The sequence below is a fragment of the Onychomys torridus genome, chromosome 3 (genome assembly GCF_903995425.1).
Source record: "Onychomys torridus chromosome 3, mOncTor1.1, whole genome shotgun sequence".
Classification (NCBI taxonomy): Eukaryota; Metazoa; Chordata; class Mammalia; order Rodentia; family Cricetidae; genus Onychomys; species Onychomys torridus.
This window is the reverse complement of record NC_050445.1, coordinates 15492629-15518236: the sequence shown is the minus strand read 5'-3', so window position 1 is coordinate 15518236 and position 25608 is coordinate 15492629. Positions and strand designations below refer to the sequence as shown.

The following is a 25608-nucleotide window of genomic DNA, read 5'->3' as shown; positions in this document are numbered from 1 at the left end:
TACCTGAACTATAATATTTCCATAATACTGTCCGTAAAAAATTTCTAAACTGGTAGAATGAACGAAAAATAAGGAGGCTGCAGAGACGGCTCAGTGGCTAAGAGCACTGGCTGCTCCTCAGAGGCCCTGAGTCCTGTTCCGGAATCTACATGGTAGTTCACAGGAGTCTGTACTCTAGTTCCAGGGCCATTTCTGGCCTCCCAGGGCACCAGACACTGAGCACAAATGTACATACATGAAGGCAAAACCTCTGCACACATACAATTTTAAATAATTTTAAATAAAATTTTTAGAAAGAAAGCTCATAGTGTATTTACTGGACTTTGAATGCAAGCTACTTACTCTATTCAATATTAGGGTCATAAACACTAAGATGTAAGAACATTCGAAATAAAGAATGAAATTGCAAAGGGAGAGCTCAGCAGGTAAGAGCCCTGAATACTCTTTCAGAGTTCAGTTCCCATCCCCCACATCAGTGGCTCACAACCTCCTGTAACTCCCTCACCAGGGCATCTGATGCCTTCTTCTGACCTTGGACACACACACACACACACACACACACACACACACACACACACACACGACATTATACACATACAAATAAATAAACAAACATAATAAAAAAGAAATCCTCAGGAATGAGTTTTCCTGCAAGCCTACATTCACAGCAGAAAAAAGCAGGCAGCGGGCACTATTTTCAGATAATGGAAGTTCAAAGTAAGTGGAGCTGTTGTTTCACAAAAGCAAAAATAGTAATTATTTCACCTGTAATTAAAATGCCAAAAGTATTTTTTTCTTTTTGGATTAATATTATATGATAGTCTCAAAAATAATATAAGAATTAGTAGAGTTTATCTTAATTTTTTTTCTCACTTGATATGAAACAAAAAGAAACTACTGAGAAAACAGGAACCCAGCCCCATAATTATTTGCCTGGCTAGTTTAAGGCAGCCTCTCTTGATATTCTGTCATAAAGAATTTAAGTGGAGAAAAAAAAGGTGTTGCTAATTATTATTAATCTCTGCTAGGTACATTTAACTAGAAATGTGATATGTCTGCTGATGAACAATTTATAAATAAGTGCACATTTCTTGTGTTATATCTAATAAGAGTGAATAATGCTTAGCTGTTTTTAATACGTTTTCATGCTTCTACAACTTGCATTTTTCATCATTTTATTACTTAAGAGTCCTTTGCTTCAATGTCCAAAACATAGTTATTACAAGACTCACCAATTCCTCAATAATTTTTTTAAAGATGATAAAAATATTATACTCATTTCTTTACATTCAAGGTAATATTTTGTCTATAGAAAGTAAAAATGGATTTAGAGTTGCAACCTGCTACTTTCCCAAATAGTAAGTTGAGTACTGAATGCTATATATTATATTTGATGGTGTTGATGCTCTAGATTTTTCTTAAGGGGAGGAAGAGACAACCAACAGATGAGACACATCTGTTGAGACAGGTACTCAGCAGAAACAGAGCCATCAATAAGGAGCCAGGCAGAGTGGTAGGGGATGAACAACTGGTCAGTAATTGGATTAATTCTGGAAGATCAGCACAAAGTGGAACAGAAAACTCAGGAGGCTGCAGTTTGGGAGTGGGCAGCCTTCACAGAGAATGAAATGGGTCAGGACAGATGGAAGATAGAACAAAGCAGTCCTCTGGTCTCAAAGGAAGGGGAGCAGATGGTCACCAAGGCAGGTTACACAGGGACCTAGCCACTGGTGCTCGGCTGGTGAGGCAGGAACGTGGATGAAGGGCCTGGAAGGAGGCTGCAGCACATTAGTAGAGGCCTCGGGGTCTGGGTTTGGCCGGAGGACAGGGTAGGGCATCGGAGCAGGGAACCAAAGGGGGCCAACCTTCCTCACTTTGCTTCACTGCCATGATATAGAATTTCTTCCTCTGTGACTTACTTCTTCATAGTCACATTGTGCCCTGTATTTCTCTCCTGGGCATTTTAGTTGCTTCAGACCTTTCTGCAGTAAAGCAAGACTGTTAGACACAAATGCCCATACTCTGGGTCGGAGTAAATACCTTCTGTGGTAAGTCTAGTGTCCACTGCAGTTCCTCTTTAGCCTGCCTAAATAATAACTAATAGCTCCAGAGCAACACCTGCTACCACCATGTGTCAAGTTTATTGCAGTTACAGTAGCTTGCATAGTGCGTGTCCTTGGTCCCCAGATTGCTCTCTTGGGATTAACCAGCCCTAATGAAACAATTAGGGAAACGAAAAGCGAAGCAAAACTTGGGTAAGACCTCAGCTAAACAAACACATGCCTGTGCACGATACACAAGGAACATTCTTGGCAAGTGTATCATACTCTGTTCTCTTTCAGACACTAGGCTGGTATCCAAAACCAGGAACCCCCAACTCAACTGGTCAGATTAACATCAAAAGCAACTTGCCCTTGATGTTCTTCCATGCCGGGCGCTGCCTGTTGCTGTCTGCGTTCTTCCTCCTGGCATCTGGTCAGATCTGGCTGGGATCTGGTGACTGTTATGTTTCCATTTGTCTGAGTTCTCAGGGTCTACAGACTTGGCATTGGGCTCCTAGAGCCGATTTCCCCCGGAACTAGGGCGCTTCCCCTCCACTTTTTCTTCGCATCACCCCTGCTCCCACCTCACCTACCTCCAAGCTCTTGGTGCCCGTCCAACCAGATTTTATGCTTGAGTTCCAAACAAATTCCTGGACGGCCTGTGTGGCCTGTGCTTCATCTAAGTCTGAGCTGTGTTCTTCGGGGCCTGCCGACCGGCAGCCAGTCTTACTGAGCTGTTGTTGCCAGCCACAGGGCTTCTCACGTTTGCCCCTGATAGCAAACTGAACCTGTCTTCTGGTAAGGACCCAGTTCTTCCTAATTTCCTTTTTGATGCACCATTGGAACTCTGGAGTTGACAGTTTTTACATTTCAGCCCAAGTTTTAACAGGGCTGAAACCAAAAGCTAAATTACTGTTGAGCAAGTTGGAGTTGCTTGAGTCCGGCTCAGGATTTCATGTCTTCTAATTGTCCCGGAGGAATGTCTGGTAGATTTATTTCCCAGTTAATTGTTTGGGACGCAAGGTCATTCTTTAGGATTTTGTCCATTTTTAATTGCTGGAGACTTAGACCTAAGTGGTTTTTTTTTGTTGTTTTTTTGTTTTTTGTTTTTTTTTTAACGTAAGATTCTGAACTGCTCAGTCAATATTGAAAATTGTTAGCATTGAATAAATTCAAGTTAAAAATTTACCTGAGGCTGGATATGTTACTCAGTGGGGAAACGTCCAAAGCCCTGGGTTTACCATTAACAGGGAGATATCTACAAATTATGTCATACAACTCCTATCTTTGTATGTAGAAAACTTTAAAAACATTTTGAGATGCTTTTTTTAGAGGGGGAGCAGAGGGGACACCACCTTGAAACGATTTATGCTATAATTTGCATGTTTGTGATTTTTCATTATATTTTTTAAATTTTAAATTTGGGTTGTTATTACTTTGAATTTTTGTCTTTGAAAGACAGTGTTTTTTAAAGCCTCTCATTATAAGCCAGGTGCGGTAATACACACGCCTTTACTCCCAGCACGCAGGAAGAAAAGGAAGTCAGATCTCTGTGAGTTCGAGGCTAGCCTGGCCTACACAGTGAGTTCCAGGACAACTAGAGCTGCATAGTGAGACCCTGTCTCCAAAGAAACTGACTATCATGAAATGATTTAAAGAAGAATATACCACAGATACTTTATTTGTGTCTAGTTTGTTTCGGGCTGCTGAGGGTAGAAAACAAGCTATTTATTTGGTTTGTATTTAATTTTTTAACTAGATGAGAACTCAAGTGTATTTGGACAGTTTGGAGCACAAATAACTACCTATTGGTTGTTGTTGTTGTTGTTGTTGTTGTTGTTGTTTTTCCTTATCCCTCTTGACAGGAAGAGTGTTTCTAAGCTGAAGGGCAACTATGGAGCTCAGTTGCAGTGTGTGTGTGTGTGTGTGTGTGTGTGTGTGTGTGTGTGTAATATAAATAACATAACATTCACCAATCACATCAATTTTAATTATTTTTGATACTTTATAAAATACATTTCGGTTACAACTTGCCATTTCCATCATTTTAAATGAACAGTTGACTGATGTTTCATACATTCTGTTGTTAGACACTGCCACTCATCACTAGAGACTCCAGAACTTATACGACTGAATTCTGTGCCCATGGACCATTAATTCCTCACACCTTACCACCACCCTCACCCCAGCCCTTGGCAGCCATCATTCTGCCTTTGTCTCGTCTTTGATGCTCTTGGCATCTCACCTAAGTGGAACCATGCGGAATCTATCCTTTGTGACTGTTGTTTCCCTCAGCATGATATCCTCAAGGCTCATGTGGCATGTGTCAGAAACTCAGTTGTTTGTTGATGTTGTTTTGTTTTCGTTTGTTTTTGAAGATTTATTTATTTATTATGTGTAGTGTTCTGCCTGTACGTATGCCTGCAGGCCAGAAGAGGGCGCCAGATCTCGTTACAGATGTTTGTGAGCCACCATGGGGTTGCTGGGAATTGAACTCAGGACCTCTGAAAGAGCAGCCAGTGCTCTTAACTACTGAGCCATCTCTCCAGCTCTAAAACCTGGTGTTTTTAAAGGCATGTCCCAAGGATTGAACTCAGTCATCAGGCTTGCTGGCAAGTACCTTTACCAGTTGAGCTATTGCACCAGCCTAGGTTGCTTCCATCTTTGGCTATTGTAAACGATGCAGCTTGTAAACATGTTGTTCAAATTGCCAGCTCCCTGATTTCAATCCGATTAAATATATACCTAAAAGGAGAATTGCTGGACTTATTTTTTTAGGTGTTCCCAGACTGTTTGGCATCCAAGCAGCACCAATTTACATTTCTAATAATTACAAAGTAGAGCTTCCATTTTTTTCCATCCTCACCAACAATTGTTAATATTCTGTTTCTGATACTATAGAAACCCCTATAGAGTTGAAGCATGGGGAACTCTTCGAATATTGCTTCTTCCTGGCTAAGATCTAAGTCTTGTAGAGGACTGGATGTCTAATTTTTAATGTGCCATAGGAGAGATTTTCATGTGCAAACCTAGCTGTAGACCAGAGTACCAGTATGACCAAAGATGAGAAACTTTAATACTGTTTGACAGTTTTGAGAAACTCAGTTCTGGGTTCTTGATGCATGAGCGTCATTGCTCAGACTTCTTGCATAGTAAGAGATAAGTATAGAATCTGGACTCAGTTTTCTCAGTGATAATGAAAACATTAGGCTTGTGTTCATACTCCACTGAGAAAGATCAATCATATAAAATTTTAATGCTTCTTTCCCTTGGCTTTCCCTCAGCATGATAAAGCAAAGGAAATTTTTCCTTATTAAAAATGACCCATTCTGCCTAAATCTCTTGCCATTTTGTTCTTCAGCTCCATGACTTCAGATTGGAACAAAATAAAAGCTTATAGTTAAGCAGGTAGCTGACTACCTTCACTGATAGAACTACCCCCAATTTCCTTCTTAAACTCCAAGGATTTAGAAAAACCCTAAGCTTAGAGTCCATGCTGCAAAGAAAGCCGGGGTGACTGCCCATTAATGTGCACCTTGAAGTCTTCATGTTCCATCTGCTCGTCAAGATAGACAGCCAGGAAAAGAAAGAAGGCGTGTGAGAGAGGGCAGAATGGGACTCCCTTTATTCTCTGCTTCCCTGACCAGAAAAACAAGAGGAGAGACCTGAGTCATCAGAATGGAAGAGTGTGTTCCTTTTCACCTCTCTGTCACCACTAGATTCTTAATTTCACTATCTATTCAAAGACTTAGCACACAGAACAATGGGAAGGAGAGAGGATACCCCTGGGACATTGGCTACTTAACCAAAACATTTGGAAAAGGTCTCTCTCAGAGCAGGGGGATTATTGGATTTTTAGTGTGTGCTTCAAAGTATACATTGCACAAAAGCTAACTAATTCTGTGTGTGTGATTCTCCAGTGTACTCCTAACGGTGGAGTAAACAAGCAAGTCTGCCCCAGAAAGCAAAGCATACTGCCTTGGGCAGACTCGTGTGCTGGCTGTCGTCAGCAAGGGCATGTGGACAATGTCATGAACTAAGAACTAATCAGCTCACCTGGGTCATTTTGAAATGACGTCTCGATTCCTTGTTGCCCCTTAAGAACTCTTTCACACAAAGAAATGATTTGGGATTTACAAAACAAAACTACACATTAAAGGAAAAGACAACAAAGAAATGATTTGGGATTTACAAAACAAAACTATACATTAAAGGAAAAGACAATCTTCCCTGAAAATTTAATAAAAAGACAACTTTTTACATGAAAAGTAACATTGATAATCTTCTCAAAAGATTCTCAAGGAACTGACCAAACTCTTTGAAATGTTAGTAAGAATCTGTTAGGGGCACACGTTTAGATCTGAAATGAAAGATAAAGAGGTCTAGATGTTAAAATTTTAGTTAGTTAGTTAAATTGACATTACAAATGCATTTAAAAAAAAAAACTGTGAGAAGCACTAGAGAGCAGGTACTTTTTAAAATCAAATATATGACACTATCTAGCAGTTATCCTGGTTCTCTGGCTCTTGCAGTCTTTTTAACACTCTTTCATAATTTTCCCAAGCCTTAGGTGTTTGGTTACAACACAGAAACATCAACTGGAGTTGGGCATCCCATGGTCCCTTTTTCTTGGTGTTTTCATCAGTATAATATATAAATCTCTATAATAGTCTCCATTTGTTACAAAAAGATTTTTTGAAGGGTGAAAGATATTCTTGCCTGTGGGCATAAGGTAAGTGTTTAGAATACAGTTTGGGAAATTGGTAGTATTACGTCCTCCTCTAAGTCTAATGTTATTTCCAGCCCTGGGGCATTGATGTAAATCTAAACTCTTACATTAACAAAGATAAAGTTTTAAGTACATATGAAAATGGGGCTTGTACATGCAGCAATATGTCAGTGAGAAAATTTACAAAGAAACACACCAAGAAACAAAGACACAGATGCTGAACCTCCCCCTGCAAACGGCTCCGGCATCCCCAGAATTCATGCTTTTGCTCGCTCTTTGCAAAAGATCTCAATTCTTTGAAACACTTTAGTGATATATTCTAATGGAATAAATATTAATAGGTATATGTCCAGAATTTTCTGGAAGTAGCAGATTATTTGAGAATAATGTGAATCTTTAGTGAGGACACTAAGATGTCAGAACACACGGAGTGAAATCAACTTCCCTGAACTTCAGCTTCCAATCTGTAAAATGGGCCTGGTATCTATATGACCTGACAGTTACATTTAATACTTTTGCCTAATAATGACCTCGTATAAAAACTAAAAAAAAAAAAAAAAAATCTGAATTTCTTTTTAGGCATAAATACACTAAGTATCTAACACTGAGAACTTTTGTTGTTAGAAAACAATACCCCAGCACCGTAGTTTCCTTAAATACAGAAATCAAGAGTTTGGTGATTTTGTAGTTGTTGTTTTGATTTGGGTTTTTTGAGACAGAGTTTCTCTGTGTAGCCCTGGCTGTCCTAGAACCAGCTCTGTAGACCAGGCTGGCCTTGAACTCACAGATCCTCCTGCCTGAACCTCCTGAGTGCTGGGATTAAAGGCGTGCATCACTACTGCCACCCAGCTTGAGTTTTGTGACATTTTTATTATTAATTGTGTGATTTTTTTTTGGGGGGGGGGCTTAAACAAATCCCATAATATCCTCTTTGTTGTTGGTTTTTTTAATTAAGCAAGTGTATATGTTGCATTCCATAGAGAAATGGCAATTCTGTTAGCCTTCATGGGGTTTGTTACAGTGGTGGTGCTGTACTTAGGACTGGGTATGCCACCTAAGAGAACACACTGAAACAGGAGAGGATGCACAGCGCATGTCTTTTCAGGGTGTCTTTGCCTAGTTTTGTAGATGTGAAGTTTTTTGGGTTGTGTGTGTGTGTGTGTACCTGCATGTACACGTGTTTTCTTTTTCTTCAGACCAAGGGCTCTAATAAAAGTCTCCCTTGTCAACAGGCATCTGCACATTTCAGCCTATGCAAATTTTAGAGACCAATGTTACTAAGCATAATTAGCTTAAGAAAATGTAGTTTGGACTCTGCAAATAGAAATAAGGACTAAAGGAACCTAAGTGTGCCATGGAGCATACATCAGCATGTAGGCTTAAAGTCTAGTTTAATACATGATTGTACCACCAGAACATGCAGATGCAGCATCACTAACAGTAGCCACGGTAATGAAACTGAATACGTGCTGGGACTGGGTGTGAGCTTACTTCTTTCAGTCTTTGCTCTGTCAAAAGTCAGGAAGTATATAAGAAAGAAATTTTCTTAATGTGTTAGTTAAGGGCTCTGAATTAATACATTAATTCCTACTTTTATATAGAGAATTTAGAAGCTTCATGAAATGAAGAAAATATTATATTATACTTTAACTTTATTGTGCAAATGCATTTTAGTTTATATCAATGCCTTAAATTTCCTCCTTGAAAGAACCACAGCTTTAAAAGCTGCTCTTGTTACTGTCGTTAAATGTTCTTATAAATTTTGTATTCGTTAATACTAAGCACATCCTGTGAAATTGTAAAGGTGGCTGGATGCTTGACTACAGTCGTTTGGGTATTTAATAAAACTGCTTGATTGCTAACCATGTCATACAACTAACTAATTGTAGTTCTAGTCTTTTATAATGACGTAAATTTGGGGGCAGTAAACTTAAATCTGAGACAGTGCTACTAAGTTTTAGAGCTAAACAGATATCACAAGGCCAAGACTTTCATTTTCTGTGTGAAGACACCAGCCCAAAGCAGCCTAGCTAATCAGTGGCCTGCCTATGACTTCATCCAGTTTCCAGAGCCAAGACCAGAACCTTGCCTTTTCTGATTCTCAATGGAAAATAACTTCTTTAAGTTCTTTAAAATCATGCCCAAGCTACATAAACTAGAAATTCTATATTCCATTTAAAAAATAAAAACATAAAGTTAGCATAAACCAGATTTAAAATAAATATAGCAAAAATGAAGACGATATAACTATTTGGTTTTGTACTATTTGTTCATTCACCTTTGTAACGCGAAGAGAAATCTCCATGACTGATTCAGATGGCTCAAGTCAGTTTTTCTTTTAAGTTATGAAGAAGACCTTAACTGATTTTCATTCACTATGATTAGCATAAGCTAGGTGTGGTGACGCACACCTTTGATCCCAGCATTCCAAAGGCAGAGGCAGGCAGACCTCTGTGAATTGGAAGCCAAACCTAGTCTACAAAGCAAGTTCTAGGACAGCCAAGGTTACATAGAGAGAACATGTCTGAAAAAAAGAAAGAAAGAGAGAGAGACAGAGAGAGAGACAGAGAGAGAGAGACAGAGAGAAATGAAAAAAGAAAAAGAAAAAGCAACAAAAAGATTGTCATATTATGTCTTTATTAATTTATTTTCAACCTTCAAAATAGGTATTGTGATATCTGAATAATTGAAATTCTAAAGAATTTTAGGACAAGGATTAAGGGACCTGCTACTCAGTGTGTCTTTTACTGACCAACAATATCATGGGAGGAACTGGGGAATTCATGAAAACTGCAGAGTCTGGCTAAGGCTACTGTAGCTCAGTAGAACTTTTGCCCAATTCTGTAAACTTAGCTCCCCCTCCCCTTACACCTGGTGAATCACCTGTGCTAACAAGGGCATGGGTCATTCCTGTGTGTGTGGAGGCTCTAACGTACCTATTTAGAGAGTTAGAAATGTCAAAACCAGACTCTTGTTCTTGTGACTTTTTCTTTCTCACAATTTGCTTCTCCTTACCTGGGGGAAAAAACAAAGGAACATAACAATATCAGTCTGGTGTTGGCACAGTAGCTCAGTGGAATAGCACCACCTAGCACATGTCAGGCCATTTGTTTTATCCCCAGCACCACAGAACAACAAGCAAATGCATCCTCGACTTTAATAGATGAAGAGAACAACATGAAGAGAGGAAAGGAACTACATCTCCTCCTTCTGGGGCCAGCAGCCAGACTGGTTGGTGGCCTGTCTTTGGAATGTTCTTTAGCATTTAGCACATCTGACTCTTTGCTTTTCTAGGTCTTTCCTAGCTGTTATTCAGTCCATTCTTGGCTCCGCAAACTGAGGTTATGCAACTGTATTGAGGAACACAGGAGTTAATTATACAGTGTTGGATTTATGGAGGGCTAGCCACAAAACGTCCCTAGGGGGACTGCCTGTCCCAGTTCAGGACAGATACAGCAAGAGTTTCTTGTTGGCCACAGAGCCTGGGAACCACTGTGACTAACAGGCATACTGGCCAAAGGGCAAAGTCAAATGCTAAGCCTTCACCTCTACGTGCAAACATGCTCCAGTGTACGTGGTAATGAGCTCAGGTTCAGAGCTGACACCTTCCTGGCTTTGTGCTCATCTGTGTCTCTCCTCCAGAGCAGTTGTTAGGCTGTCTGACCTCATCACTGAAGACAGGCACAATAGCACATACCTCCTAGGTCCACTCTAAGCTAAATGAGAAAAAATACATGCAAAGAAGCACTTAGTACAGTATCTGAAAACAGGAAGAGTTCAGGGCTTTGACTTGTGTATGCATTATTTATTTGTTCTTAGTTTTCTGTAGCACAGTGAAGTGGTTTGGGGTTTTTCCTATCTTTGGGCATAAGTTAGAACTGCACCTCAACTGATGAAAACTGCCTGGGGCTAATATATGATTATTGGCTTCCTCTGGAATAAGGATTTCTACACGGAGCGTGGTGGTGGTGGTGTGGTGGTGGTGGTGGTGAGGGGTAGAATCCTCCAAGTGGCAGGTCCTGACACGAAAGCGCTGAAGTGTGTTATTAAACAGGAGCAGAAACCAGCTGATTCTGAAGCGATACATGAATGTGTTCGAATGACACCAGATGAACTGGCGTTTAGGTTGGTTGACATGCGACCACTGTAGTGATCTCTAGTTACTTTCATCTTCTTCTGCCTTTAGTCTCACAAGTAGGAAGAGAAAGGAGTGAGGCCATGTTATAAAAACTAGCTTGATAGACTTAAAAATCTGCTCAATGTTTGACTCCCTTTTTCAGCATCAAAGTTTACATCTTGACTAAGTACGGTGCCGGGGTGGAGGGCTGTGAGAAGTAGTGACAGATACTTTTAGACAGCCGAAGCTGGACTTTGTGAACCCTGCAAACACTGTGAACCCTGGCTTTGTGAACACAGAGCTTTCCCAGGCAGGAGGGGCCTCTGATGGGTGTGCATGGGTGATATGGAATAACCATCTTATTTATCCCAAAAGAATCAGGCTTTTTGGAAAATAGAAGTTTGTAGAAGTCCAGCCAAATGTGCTAAGTCATTTGTTAGAGTAAGGTATCAGAGCTTGACAGTTTCCGTCTCGAGGAGTGTAGGGAAGAAAATGTGCCTGTGGAAAAGACAAGTTAGAAATGGTTATGTAGAAATCAATGCCGGCTCTTTATTCTCTGTCTTCTCTGGACCCTGCCCACCTCCATGAGTTCTGAGCAGTTTTAGAAACATAGCTATGCTTGCAGGCCTGGGACAGCAGGTGATAGGCAGTCAGCAGCAATCACACTAGCACCATGAAAGGGAAGGCAGGCCACAAGGACAGAGAAGGCCACACGCTCCAACTACAGACAGCATCAGGCTTAGAGCTACAAGGTGGCTTCCAGGGTCAGTGTTGGAAGAAGTAAGCAAGCCACCTCTGCGTGTGACACAGTGGAAGGGCGCCCTGCCCAGGTTGGTGATCGTCAAGGACCCCTTGGGACCTCGCTGACTCTGTCCTCTTGGCATCCCTTCAGATGCTGGTTTGCCATCTGACCTTTCAGGCAATCTGACTTTCTTTTTCTCTGCTTTTTTTCACAGTGCTCATGTATCCCAAGTCAGCAATGTTTCAACAACTGGAGAGTAAGTTACTCGTTTTCATATTTTGGAATTCTTTATGCCTTTTTCCATTTATGAATGGGGGGGAGCAATTCTAATGTATAGAATTGGAAGATTGTAATGAGTCTCTGTCCCACCAACCAGCACCCAAATCACAACATGGAGACTTATGATTTATTATGAAAGCTCGACTAATAGCTTAGGCTTGTTTCTAAATAGCTCTTATAACTTAACCCATACCTTTTAATCTACATTCTTTTGCATGGCATGGATACTTTCACTCTGTACTGTCCATGCTGCTTCCTCTGCCTCTCCTCATGTCCCCCCCTTCTTCTTCCCAGCATCCTCTGTGCCTGGAAATCCTGCCTAGCTATTGGCAGTTCAGCTTTTTACTGAACCAATCAGAGTGACACATCTTCACAGTGTACAAAAAAGATTATTTCACAACAGAAGATTAAGACAGTAAACAAGCAGTGATTTTTAAGCTGTTCGTGTCCAGATTTAGCTATGTCTGTGACTGTACACGACTCCCCTCCCACATTGGAATCCCCCAGCGAGGTTCTTTGTTATCTTCCCTGTGTGTGCTAGGTTAGCCTTACATTTCCTGTGTAGCCCAGGCTGGCCTTTAACTCACAATCCTGCCTGTGCACGCAGTGCTAGGATTATAGATGTGTGTGTGTGTGTGTGTGTGTGTGTGTGTGTGTGCCACTGTGCCTGGCACTATTAGCTTTTTTGTTTATTTCAATAGAAACAATGTCAGGTTCAGTGAATGTCTACAAAGCCATTTCTATTCCCTGGAGGCATCTTGCCGGGGGAGAATGCAAGTAAAACTAAAGCGTTAATTGTGACTTTTCTTCTCACGTTGTTCATTTTTCTGAGATGACACGTGTTGAGCACCTGCAATGTGTTAAATTGAGCATCCGCAGTGTTAAATGTGCGGCAGTCAATGAACCTTGGCCCTGCCTTTGAGGATTCTTGCAGTTCTTTCATTTTTGTTCTTGCAGGGATGTAGGAAAGGAAGCGTAGCTGTGGTGGCACGGAGTCCTTTCTCTGCACAGCAGTGGCGGTGCTGGGGTGGCTGCATCTGCACATTCTTTTTCCCTCGGAGGCTTCCAGGGGCACGTGGGCTGAGGCACAGCGCTGCTCTTTGGCCTGCCTCGGGCTAGACTTTCTGTGCTTGCTCACCTCTCTGACCTCATTGCTCTCTGTTGTTTGGCCACTTGACTTTCTGTTGCCGAGATAGCCCCAGCTGATTTCTGCGACAGACCTGCAGCTTGCCTGTGAGCTGCCAAGCCAGCACGTTCATGGTTTGACTCATCCCTTCCAGGAACCTCTTCCTGACCCAATGTCCGACAGCACACGGCCGCACTGTTCCCTCCGTCCTGCCCTGGAGAAGGGCAGGCTGTGGTAACACAGGATCTTTTCAGCCATGTTCATGGTTGTCTCCCCAGTGCTTCCCCAGCATGTTAGGAATGTATCAAGCTGCTTGGATAGTCTTTACTTCTCTGGGTCTCTGGCCCAGAAGCCTCTCTGTCACCCCTACCTCTTTTCTTTTTGTTCTTTGACATGTGAAACCCATTCATCGCATCTTCCTCGGGCAATAATCTAGTGGCAAAGGTGGGGAAGGTGTGATATGGTAGAAAGGAAGAGATAGGAAGAAGCACTGATTGGGCAGAGTTGGAATCTCAAAAGATGGACTTGGGTTTTTCCCACTAGTTGAGGAAACAAACAAGGGCAGAACTGACTTTCGTTGGCTCTGTCAACTTTAAAGACTCCATAACTGAACCAAGATGAGCGAGTTCTTGCCCTTGTGTGGCTGATCATCTCTGCTCATGTAGATGGCAACACTGTGAGTGGCTCTGTACGTGGTGCCAACTTATTTACCTTCTCTACACCAGTGAGTCACTCAAAGCGCAGAATATGGAAGTTGCAGTGACCACCTTACCTAGGCTATACTTGTCCCTTGTCTTAAAGTAACTTTAATAAAATACTTTAATGCAATTAATAAAACCCTGTTTATTTGGCAAATTTTAAGTTGAAGTCCTTAAAGAGTGTTTACGAAACTGGGGCTAGTAGTTTCATAAGATTGCAAGTTTGAGACTTGCCTGGGCTACGTAGCAAGACTGTCTCAAAACAAAACAAGCAAAACCCATTTTATTTAAAGAAAGGTACCTTTCAGTCTGGGTGTTAAAACAAACAAACAAACAAAACCAGAAAACGGTGAGTCCTTTAAGTGAGAAAAAGGAGCTTTGAGGAGTGTAAGTTAAGAGTTTTCCATGCCAGTGTATTCAGAATTGAACTAAATGGCAGTTGATTACTTAGACACACTGAGAGATTCTGCCACTATAAAGCTGGCACAGTGAGATTAGGACGGAGCAGTGCCAGTGGGCAGAACGATGGCATTTGTATCTCACACCACACTGTTTGGGCCCTCAATGCTTAACCCATTTTCCTCAGATTTAACAAAGTAAATCTATCCTTCCAATTTGAATAACACGTTTGAGGATGTGTTTGTGTGCACCCAGTTTTCATTTTATAAATCACCATTTGATTAGAAATGTGGAAGTATTATGCTATGCCATTGAGTTGTAATTGTTCTGGTGACCAGGGGTTCCCCACCCCCAAACAGTATTAACCCCTGTGTAACTTTATCTTAGTAAGATTCTAAATATATAATAGATATTCTAAAACATTTGTGCCAGTTTACTTTGTAAACCAGACTATCATCTTCTGCAGAACTGGTATGAAGTCTGGAGGAACTGTGCTTTGTAAAGATACACAAATGTTACTCTATAGTGAGAACTTCTAATTCTACCTTATTCTAATTGGCCCTTGTTTCCTGACGGCCTCACAATTATTGCTTGATCTGCTTTGAGCATTTCAGTCATTACAGATTCACAAAATGAGACAAAAAAACTGGTGTAATTTAACTCAAATTTTTAATGCACTATGCAAGTGTTTTAGATGAACATATCCTTCTGTTTTTGTTTATGAAGTACTAATGGCCTTCAGTAGGAAATAGAGATACTTCAGAAATATGGGCATATTAAAGGAAATCATTGGTAACCGTGATTGCGTCATTAACTTGGTTGTTTGTTTTTAACTAGACTCTTAGAAAGAACCATCAGGTCAGCAGTAGAAGAACATCTTTTTGATGTCAACAGCTCTGGAGATCAAAGTTCAGAAGACTCAGAACCTGGACCATCGTCAGCATCTTCCACACCCACCAGGCACCGAGGGCATCAGTTTAAGAAGCAGGATGATGTTTGGCATGGCCGAGACAAGTAAGCTGTCATAGGCTCTTACCCTTGAGTTTTCTCTTTCTGTCTTTAAGTCAGTTGCTATGTTACAGGCGCACCTGCTCCTCTCATTTCAGCTTCTAGATTAAAACTTTACAAGTGTTCACTACGGCCATTCTAAATTTAGCCCGCATTCCATGTGACTTAGTAACTCTGTTTCATCTAGATAGCTAGTATTTTGTTAGAAGCCATGTCTTAATTCATATATTTCATAACTTCCTGTTGAATATCTTGTTTAGAGAAATCTTGTCCTGAGGCTTTTTCTTCTGTGTAAGTCAACATGAAACTGATTAAGCCAACATGAAGTTAGCTTCTTAGTCAACAAAGTTCCCTTTATTAAATACAAGAGCATCTCTGTAATAACTCTAACACTTGGTTATGTTTTATTATTTTTTTAAAGTTGAACATTTTAATCAAAAGAAGAAAAGCTTAAGTTCTGTGCTATAATATTACTTGGAGGCAGAGGCGGGCGGATCTCTGTGAGTTTGAGGCCACAGAGTGAGTTCCAGGAAAGGCGCAAAGCTACACAGAAAAACCCTGTTTTGAAAAAAAACAAAACAAAACAAAAATAATAAAATTTGCAGCATAAGTTTCCGGAATGGTATTACAAAGAGTTTATTCTCCACTAGCGGCTGCAGTAAATTAAGAGTGCAGATCACCGTGCGCATTAACAATCATAAGGGAGAGTCCCAAGGAAAAGTAATGTGTATTGTTAACTGGTTATATTGATGTTTCCCTGGAATGTTCCAAGTTCGTTTCCATTTACTATGTGGTTAATATTTTGACCTGATAATTAAGTGTTGAAGACTAAATTTGACCCTAGTTCCACACATTCCCCACAACCCCTGCCCCAGGACTCAGAATCCATAGCCAAATCTTTATGAAAAACTCCCTTTTTGCTGAAAGAAAATCACAGAAGATACACAGTGTAAGTGAACCCCTGCTGTCTACCATTGTAGTATATAAGAGCTATGTTAGCAGATGACTTCACACAGACAGCAGCATCCGTGATCTAACCCACTGACTTCACAAGAAAACGGCTCATTAGTTTAAGAGTTGTGTTAGAATTTCAGCCCAAACTGGATTTGTAACTGTGAGATCTCAGATCTAAAACTCCTTATCCAACAATTCAAAATATTATCTGGAGGATTATTATGTCTAGATTTAATCAGTACCACACACTAATTTTATATTAAAAAGCTGTGCATCCATAGCAGATCTAATATCCAAAACAAACTTTATTTTAAAACATAGTTTTAAGTGGGAAATGATGGTGCACACCTTTAACCCCAGCACTTGGGAGGCAGAGGCTGGAGAATCAGGAGTTTTCAAAGCCAGTCTTGGCTACACAGAGATTTTTAAGGCTAGTCTGGACTACGTGAAACCCTGTCTCAAAAATAAATAAATAATAAGACGGGTTCATGCTTTAAGAGTTGTGTGAGAACTGGTAGAAAAGGGTAGTTATATTTCCTTAGAAAATAGAAAAACTGCAGCATCAGAAATGCTCACATTTGAAATCAGTCACAGATGGGTTTATATAAAACATTTAGCAGCAAATTTCATATGCTGTCTGTCTGTTTTTATTATGTGACAAGTACAATTTATTCATTAGCACAATTATTACCCTCTGCTTTGGCATTTTAAAACCTATCTTTCCAGTGTCGTGACAGCCTGCTTTCCACCCTCTCTTCTTGGACAGCGAGTGAATTTGTGGGGTGGGAAGTGGTATCATAGCAGGAAGAATTCAGTGGTGGCAGCATTGGAAGCAGGTAGCAGGCAGGGATGGTCAGGTCAGCAATGGGTAGGCACAGATGGGGCCAAGAAATGTGAGTCACAAGCTAACTTCCCCCTCTGAGAGAGCTTGGCAAGGTTAGTTTCCCAAGTCTGTGGATATTTCTTGCATGTGTTATCTTGAGTGTATTCAATTAGCAACATCAGAAGAGCCAGCAGAAATGGGGAATGGTGGAGCCTGGCCAGTTGTAGACAACCCGTGGGACTCTAACCTTAATTTTTCACCTCTGTCATCCCCATCACTGCTCACTGTAGTTCCTGTCTTGATTTCGTTACAGCTGAGTTAAAGAGTCTTGGGGTACAAATATTTACATCCTCCTAGGTACCATATATGGCTACCGTACAGAAGTTGCCACAACACTCTTTCCTGGGCACCTTTTGTTCCTTGTTTTCATTATCCATCTAGTTGAGAGACATCTGCCTATCTCACCCGACATGCTGGACCACAGTCTTGCTGGATAGGACTTCTCCAGCTTCCAGCACATATTGAGCATCTCTTCTTTGGGTTTGTGAGGAACAAGGTCAATTATCTTTCATGGTCCCAGAGCTATGATTTTTACCTGGCTCAACGTTTCCCACAGTCTGTACTCTTTGATGGCTGCCCTCGAGTCCCTGGTGGGCTCTTCTGACCTCTTCATGCACCTGGGCTGCCCTTGCAGCTCTGATCTTCCCCCACTCCTTACCCTTTTGCTTTGCACAATTTCTAGCTGCTGATTCTCCCAGCACCTCTACTCCAATCTCAGCATTTCCTTTTCTTCTTCCTTCTTACATGGACTTCAGAATGCTCCGTCCTCTCTGATAACTGCAGTAGAGCCATTAATATTTTATAAATTGTCAGAATGTCCAGGCTAGTCATTATAGCATAGAGGGAATGTATTATTCTTAGAGTTTAATTATAGCTGACTAAATCAATGTAGCTAATATTTTTTGCAAGGTTTTACTTGTTTTGTTTTGTTTTGTTTTGTTTTGTTTTTAAAGGCACAATTAATCTAGATCTTGTAATATTTTACCCCAAACTGTGAGCCTCGTGGAATATTTTCAAAATGTTTTAAGGAAATTCATTTGTTTTGTTATGTTACTTTGCATCTCACTGCTTATGGCTCTGATAATTAAACACTATCCCCAGCCAGTGATGGTCTGAGGCCATCGTGACTTTTTACATAAGTATCACTGAAGGGAGACAAGGACCGTGAATCATTCACTTTGGTACAAATGATTTGTTGTCAAATTTACAAGGGAAAAAAAAAAAAACAATCAAACTCAAATAATTGTTTGCCATAATAAAAGCATAAATGTAGCCGGGCAGTGGTGGTGGTGCACGCCTTTAATCCCAGCACTCAAGAGGCAGAGCCAGGAGGATCTCTGTGAGTTCAAGGCCAGCCTGGGCTACAGAGTGAGTTCCAGGAAAAGCGCAAAGCTACACAGAGAAACCCTGTTTCGAAAAAAAAAAAAAAAATGCATAAATGTTTAAAGAATATATCAAGTATATAAAAAGTTTCAATCTAATATGTTTGCTTAAAGAATCTGCTGGCTACCAGGTAAATAGAATATGCATGTTTATTTCTATTTTTATTATTGTTTGAAAGCAAGGCATCATTTTTAAGTGAGAGTAGTTTAAATCTTCCAAAACACAATGACCTGAAAACTTAATGCAAACATTTATTACATAAATTATATTAAAATCCTGCTGTAGAGCCAAAAGGAAAGCATGCTCAACTTCAGGAATAATAAATGTCGGTATCATTAAAATATTACATATGCATGAAGGAGGAAGAAAGAAGTCCAGGGAGAAAGGGGGACCCTGGGGAAGATGCAAGTAATTAAAAGGAAGGGCCCAGAGTTCTAAGTCCAGGTAAAACTTAAATCATATCAAATATGACAGCAATGTGATGTGTGTTTGGGAAATGAGTGGCTTCCTGCGCTCCGAAGCCTCACTAACACCGTGACTGAGGCACACTGGCCTGATGCAAGCGAAGGGCTCCCTTTGTGAGCTCTATACTGCCACCTTGCTGCCTATCGATGTCAGTAGCTTATTCTGCTTATTTGTTTGTTGTTCCAGATGACTGAAAAAGAAATCAGCTTTCCATTTGATTTTCAAAAATATTTTTCAGTTTCTGTACTAGTATGCTCCCACAACAAAGTACACAGACTGATAGTTCTAAACAACAGTGTATATTTGTTCACAGATCTAGGGGCTGGCAGGTCCATGATCAAGGTAGAGGCAGGGCTGGTTTTAGGCAAGATCACTGTCCTGGGCCTGACATGACTATATTTGCACTGTCCTCATGGGACCTTCCTTCTTTCTGTGCGTGCTTTCCTGATGTCTCTTATAGGTACAGCACTCACATTGGATGTCCTGCTGTAATGACCTCCGTTAGACTGAATTACTTCTGAGTGGCCTTTCCCTCACCACGGGTATATTAGGCATCAGAACATTGACACAGAAACTGTGAGGGGACACAGATGAGGCTATATCAAGCACGATAGGACCTCACTAAAAATTATAATTGACACATAGTAGTTTGGGGAAATAGGCAGGGTAATAAGAAGACAGAATTTAAGGGATGAAACATATTTTGGACTTGCAACCAAATTCCTGCAACCAGCTGCAGAAGATACTGTGTGTGAGTGTAATGCCTGCATGCTAGATGCTGTCAGCTTTACATCCTCTCTTCAATTAGTTTGCCTGTGGACGAACTTTCTCGTTGGGACCACTAGCTCACAAATAATGACACAAAGACTTATTATTAATTATGAGAGCTCAGCCTATAGCTTAGGCTTGTCCCACTAGCTCTTATAACTTAAATTATCCACTTTCTTTTCATCTATGTTCTTTTACATAGCTCGGTTACCTTTCTTTTGTACTGCCCATCCTGCTTCCTCTCCATCTGGCTGCCAACGCGTCTTTCTTCTTCCCAGAGTGCTCTTTGTCCAGAAGACCTGCCTATACCTCCTGCTGTTTAGCTTTTTTTAAACCAGTCATCACAGTGACACATATTCACACAGTATAAAGGAATATTCCACAACAGTTTGTCCTTAAGTGTCTCTGATAAATGTATATAAATCTTCATACAATTTTAACACATACGTATATTCTACATTCTAAAATGACCAAATTATACAGCACTAAAAATATCTAAAGATAATAAAACTTTGAAAACATGATAGTAGTTTTTAATTCATAATTTTCTCTCTATGATAGTGTAAGGGTGTGAATTTATTGCAGAATAAGTATTTAATGCTGTCTTTCCCTGGGGCATGTGATGAGCCAACAGAAAAATATGTTGTCTACTTTTGGTTGTCAAATTCATTTATTTCCAGATGCAGATTTGGGGTGATGGAATCACACTAACTCAGCCATGCTATGAGACTCTCAACCATTTCTGCCTTACCAAGCCATAGTGCTGTGTTGGTAGTCTAACTTGATCCATGATATAGATTAAAATAAAACTTTGCTAAGTCATTCATTTTGTGAAAACTTCCTACTGGACTCGTTAAAATACTAATGTTTCGAAAGTACAAATGAATTAAAGCCCATGATTGTCATAGTCCTGTGTGACGTGATGTAGTGACTATATTATAAAGTTTCCCCTTCACATTTTAAAATAAGATTAAGCTTTTCTTTTCTTTCAGGGAACTTATCAATAAGGAGAATATTCCTTATGGCTTCAGCAACTATGATGAGTGTATTTTGAACGTCCAGGAAGCAGAAAGATTCCCGGGTGATACTTGTGATTATGTAGAGGAAAGAAGTAAACCCAAGCGTCAGAAATCCAGTTCCAGGCTTACCGAGCTCAGAGAAAATCACGATGGGCTCCTGGTAAGTAGGTATTTTAGTAACTTTTTTACTTTATCCTGTAAAGAAATATCTCTCTTCCTTAGTTTAAAAAAACGGAATTTCACAAAATTATAGGCATTCTGAGAAAGACCCCCAACCCAGAAAGTACATGCCTTTGTGTTTCTCTTTAGTAAATGTAGTGATTGAGGCCGAGAAATATGACTTTCTACCCAAAGAGCAAGAGACAAATCTTTGGTGTTGTTTAAACTGACTTTTAATCTAATTTTTAAGCATTTTTACATTTTTGTAAATCAAAATTTTCATAAAACACATTCTCTTATTTTCCCTCATCTTATTTATTCTTGTCGATATGAACACTTAAAATGAATAAACACAAAGCAAGGTTAGAGAGGCAGCCACGCCATGCTCGGAAACATTTTCCTGCTTAGTGTCAAATGTGAATCCTTATAGTACTTTATTCCTGGTTAATCAAAAGCAGTAATAATAATAATAATAATTAATAATAATAATAATAATGGTCAATACAGTTACCTCATACCAGAACTTTGAGGCATTAATTTGATATCTATGTTTTTTCAATTCTTTCAGTCAGTAGCAATGTCTATATGACTATTTAATATTCATCCTTCTTTTTATTTATGCTGCAGCTTCTCTGAAAATGAAACCCCAAATCTGCCTTGTGATTCTTTTTTCCTATTTTTTTCATTTAGTAAGGCAAAAATAACAACAACAACCGTATCAATAAATGGATAACAGAATTAGAGTCCCTAGTAGAGTAGGAAATGGAGTGTCTGTCTGGTCTAGATTCACTAGTCTCCTCTATTGCTCAGCTGTTTTATTGCTTCATGCTAGGTGTCTATACATTTATTAAATTACAGATTGGCTATTTTCCCATTGTTAATTTCTGTATGTGCTTAGAAAAAATTCTACATTTTCCCCTAAATAAAACATGCATAATACCAACTAGAAACATGTCTAATAGTGTTCTCAAGACGAAAAATCACTAAACATCAACTTTATATTAACATCAGTGAGTGGTGGGGTTGGGGATTTAGCTCAGTGGTAGAGTGCTTGCCTAGCAAGAGCAAGGCCCTGGGTTCGATCCTCAGCTCCAAAAAAAAAAAAAAGAAAGAAAGAAAAAAACACACCCCTTAAAAACTTCTTAACTCAGACATAAGCCAATATAAACATCAGTGAGTGGTAAGTTTTCTTCCTGCTTTGTTAAAGTGTGTGTGTGAGTGTGTGTGTGTGTGTGTGTGTGTGTGTGTGTGTGTGTAGAGAGAGAGACAGACAGACAGACAAAGATAGATAGACAGACAAGGAATTTAACCCATTCCTCACATGTGTTGAGCACATGTATCACTACTGAGCTACATCTCTAGCCCCTGAAGAATAAATAACTAAATAAAGTAACCCCATTAACTCCTTATTTGACTCATGATTTGCTTATCTGCCAAAGAGATTTATGGTGATTAAAAGTCTGAAGCCTAGCTTTACATCTTGGAAAGAATATACTTCTTAGTTTGAATATTTTTACAAAAATAAAAAATAATAAAAAAAAAATTAAAAAAACAAAAAACAGGAATTTAACCCATCAACTTTCCCACAGGGAATAGTGTTGTAAAGCTGCTAGATGGTAACTGTGAAGAGAAGTGGAAAGAAACATTCATTTCCTTTTTCTATTTATCTATCTATCTGTCTGTCTGTCTGTCTGTCTGTATTTGGGGGTATGATATAAGATCTTTTTTCAGTTATTTTTATTTCTTTATTATTCTTTCATATATTACATGCCAAATGCAGTTTTCCCCCTCCCCACCCCCCAGTCCCCTCTACCTCCTCTCTCCCCCAGAAACACCCCTCTCCACCTCCTCTCAGAAAAGGGTAGGCCTCCATGGACATCAACCAAGCACAGCATAACAAGCTACAATAAGACCAGGCACATACCATCACATCAAGGCTGGACAAGGCAACCCAGTAGGAGGAGTAGGGTCCCACAAGCTGGCAAAAGAGTCAGAGACAGCCCCTGCTCCCACTGTTAGGAGTCCCACAAGAACATCAAACTGCTCAGCCATCGCATATATGCAGAGGAACTAGGTCAGACCTCTGCAGGCTCCCCGATCTCTGCAAGCCCCCGTGAGTCCCAGTCAGTTGATTATGTGGGCCATGTTCTTGTGGTGTCCCTGACCTCTCTGGTTCCTCTGGATCCTTCCTCCTCCCGCTGCAGGACACCTGAGATTCACCTAATGTTTGGCTGTGGGACTCTAAGGAACATTCACTTTTTAAGATACATGTCTGAACTTTGAAAAGATTTCAATGGGAGATTCCTTCTTCCAATTGGCTTTTGGTGTGTGAAAGAATTTGCCCCTCCCCAGTCACCAGCTTCTACATTCAAGGTCTGTGTATATCACATTTACACAAATGAGATCAGTGGACTTCTTTGCAATTAATAATTTAAATCCTGCCAGCAAACTTGGCAGGTAAACTTACTCCTCTACAAAGTGATGCTATTCTCAAAGGCCTTTGCCTGTTTTTCTGTTCATGAACTTTAAAGTTTTATTTTTATTGTTTTAAACTATGTATAGATGTGTGTTTCTGTGTGTGGGTGTGTGCACATGAGTTCAGGTGCCTGTGGAAGCCAGAGACATCAGATCACATGCAGAAAGAGTTTCTGACAGTTGTGAGCTGCCTGATGTGGCTGCTAAGATTTGAACCTAGATCCTTTGAAGAGCAACAAATGCTCTTAACTACTGAGCTATCTCTTCAGTCCCAAAATTTATTTGCTTTTTTTTTTTTTTAAACTGTCTCACTATGTAGCTCTCTGGCTGGCCTGGAGCCCATTCTGTAAACCAGACTGGCCTGGAACTCACAGAAGTCCACCTGCTTCTGCCTCCCAAGTGCTCCCATGAATTAAAAAACCCAGCATTCATAGGTAAACACACGCAAAGATGAGAGAACACAACAGTGAGTAGTGTTTCTCACACTTGTGTGTGTGTTAACTTCACTTTCTCCAACTTCAAAAATTTTCCCCACCCCAATTCAAAGTTTTTACACTTGGGGGAAATATTTGTTTTTATACAAAGTCTAAATTAAGAAGAAAAGGAAATAACGAGATCCATTCTGTATGTCAGAAAATAGTCTAGAAATTTGGGATATAGAAATAAAAAAAATGGAAAAATTTCTACCTTTGTGAAGCTTAAAATCCATGGGGGGAGAAATCAAAATAAGTAAAGCACTAAGCGTGAAACCATGATAATCACTAGGAAAAAAGTGGAGGGATGATAGGAGGAATTTAGAGGATTGGCTGTACAATTATAGTACCAGCTGGGACAAAGATCTCCCATCAGAGTGTTTTAAAACAAAGTTCAGACATGTATCTTAAGAAATGAATGCTCCTTTCCCCTCCTCTCCACAGTCACCACCTTACACACTCAACTCTCTGTTCCCAGTGAGAAAGCTGATGGGTTAAACTTGTTTTTTTTAAAAAAGGGATTCAGACTAAAAAGTATATTCTTTCCAAGCTATAAATCCAGTGTCAGGCTTTTAATCACCATAAATCTCTTTGGCAGTGATGAGAGAAGACCTCCCTGGGAATTTGACTTTGCTTTATAAAACCCAAAGGTAATGGAACAGGCCTTCTAAGTAAAACTACAGGTGTGAAGACCCTAAGCAGATCATTTATCTGCTAAGTCCAAGGAATTGTGGAGCGCAGATTGAAAGGCTCTGGGGATGGGAGAGCAGATTAACTGGATTCTCAAACATCATTAGGAGGATTGACTTACTGTGGGTAAGATGAGAAGCCAGTCAAGTGTTCTTTGATCAGAGACTGTGGATAACTTAATTTTGGTGTTACTGCTGAATAGAACATGGACACACGTGATCAACAACAACAGCAGTGAAATGCCCTGGCCATAACATCCTGGTCTGTTGTAACAGCTTGACCTAAGATGATACCAGAGGCAGCACACCGGCCCTGCAGGAGATCGGTGCTGCCAATTTACGAGGAGAAGACAGAAGTTTGGGGAATGATGCCCTAGGTTGCCTTCAGGGCATGTTAAGATGGAGTACCCTGTTAGATATGGAAGAGGAGCTATCAGAGAGGCAATTGGATTTCTGGGCCTGGCGTTTAGGCCACGTGCCTGGGCTAGAGACATGTGTGATGGTCATCAGACGGAGATACTTAAAAGAGTACACTGGAGGTGATAACCAAGGAGGAAGTGTGGGTGGAAAAGTGGCCCAGATAATGAACACTGAGGCACAGCAACGTTTAGAGAATGGGCAAATAAGCACACAAAAGAGACTAAACCAGCAGCCAGGAAGCAGAGGGAAAATGAGGCCAGTTGGATGTCTTAGCAACCAGGTAAAACTAAGCGTCTCAAGGAAAAGGGGTCAGAGGTGTGGCCAGGAGGGTGTGACCATATGAATTCACAAAGTGAAGCTCACTGTTGATCTTAGGAAGGGAATACTGGTAGAGACAGGAGCAGAGGCTATTCCCAAGAAAAAATGGGAGGAGAGTGATGGCAGCTAGAGAGGCTTAACAGGCCCGGATCAGCCAAAGAGAGAACCATGTGCGGAACTCCCCAGACCCTCACAGGCTTCGTGCCCACACAGCAGGACTCCCAGGTCTTTTTCTTTGGTGTCTCTGGGATGTGAAGACACAGAGATCCTTAGGGTCTAGGGAACAGGTCCCTCAGGAAGAAAGCAGAGGCAATGAGCTGCCAGTCAGCATTAGGTTGCTGTGTGTCAGCTCCATTTTGTCTCTAGTGACCATTTCCCTTCTCCCTTGGCTGTAACTCTGCCTGAACCCTTAGTTTTCAGGAGAAAAGTTAACTCCTCCTTATCTAAAGAGCCAAGATAGTG

General features: G+C 40.4%; 1 protein-coding gene across 1 annotated transcript in view; it reads left to right on the top strand.

The window, feature by feature from the left end:
* Nucleotides 1–25608, top strand: part of Fam13a (family with sequence similarity 13 member A) — a 92119-nt gene that overhangs the window by 19567 nt on the left and 46944 nt on the right. The window contains exons 3-5 of the mRNA XM_036181295.1: nucleotides 11845–11886; nucleotides 14970–15146; nucleotides 20586–20772. Coding sequence (XP_036037188.1) covers nucleotides 11845–11886; nucleotides 14970–15146; nucleotides 20586–20772 — 406 coding nt within the window. The remainder of the gene's footprint in view (nucleotides 1–11844; nucleotides 11887–14969; nucleotides 15147–20585; nucleotides 20773–25608) is intronic.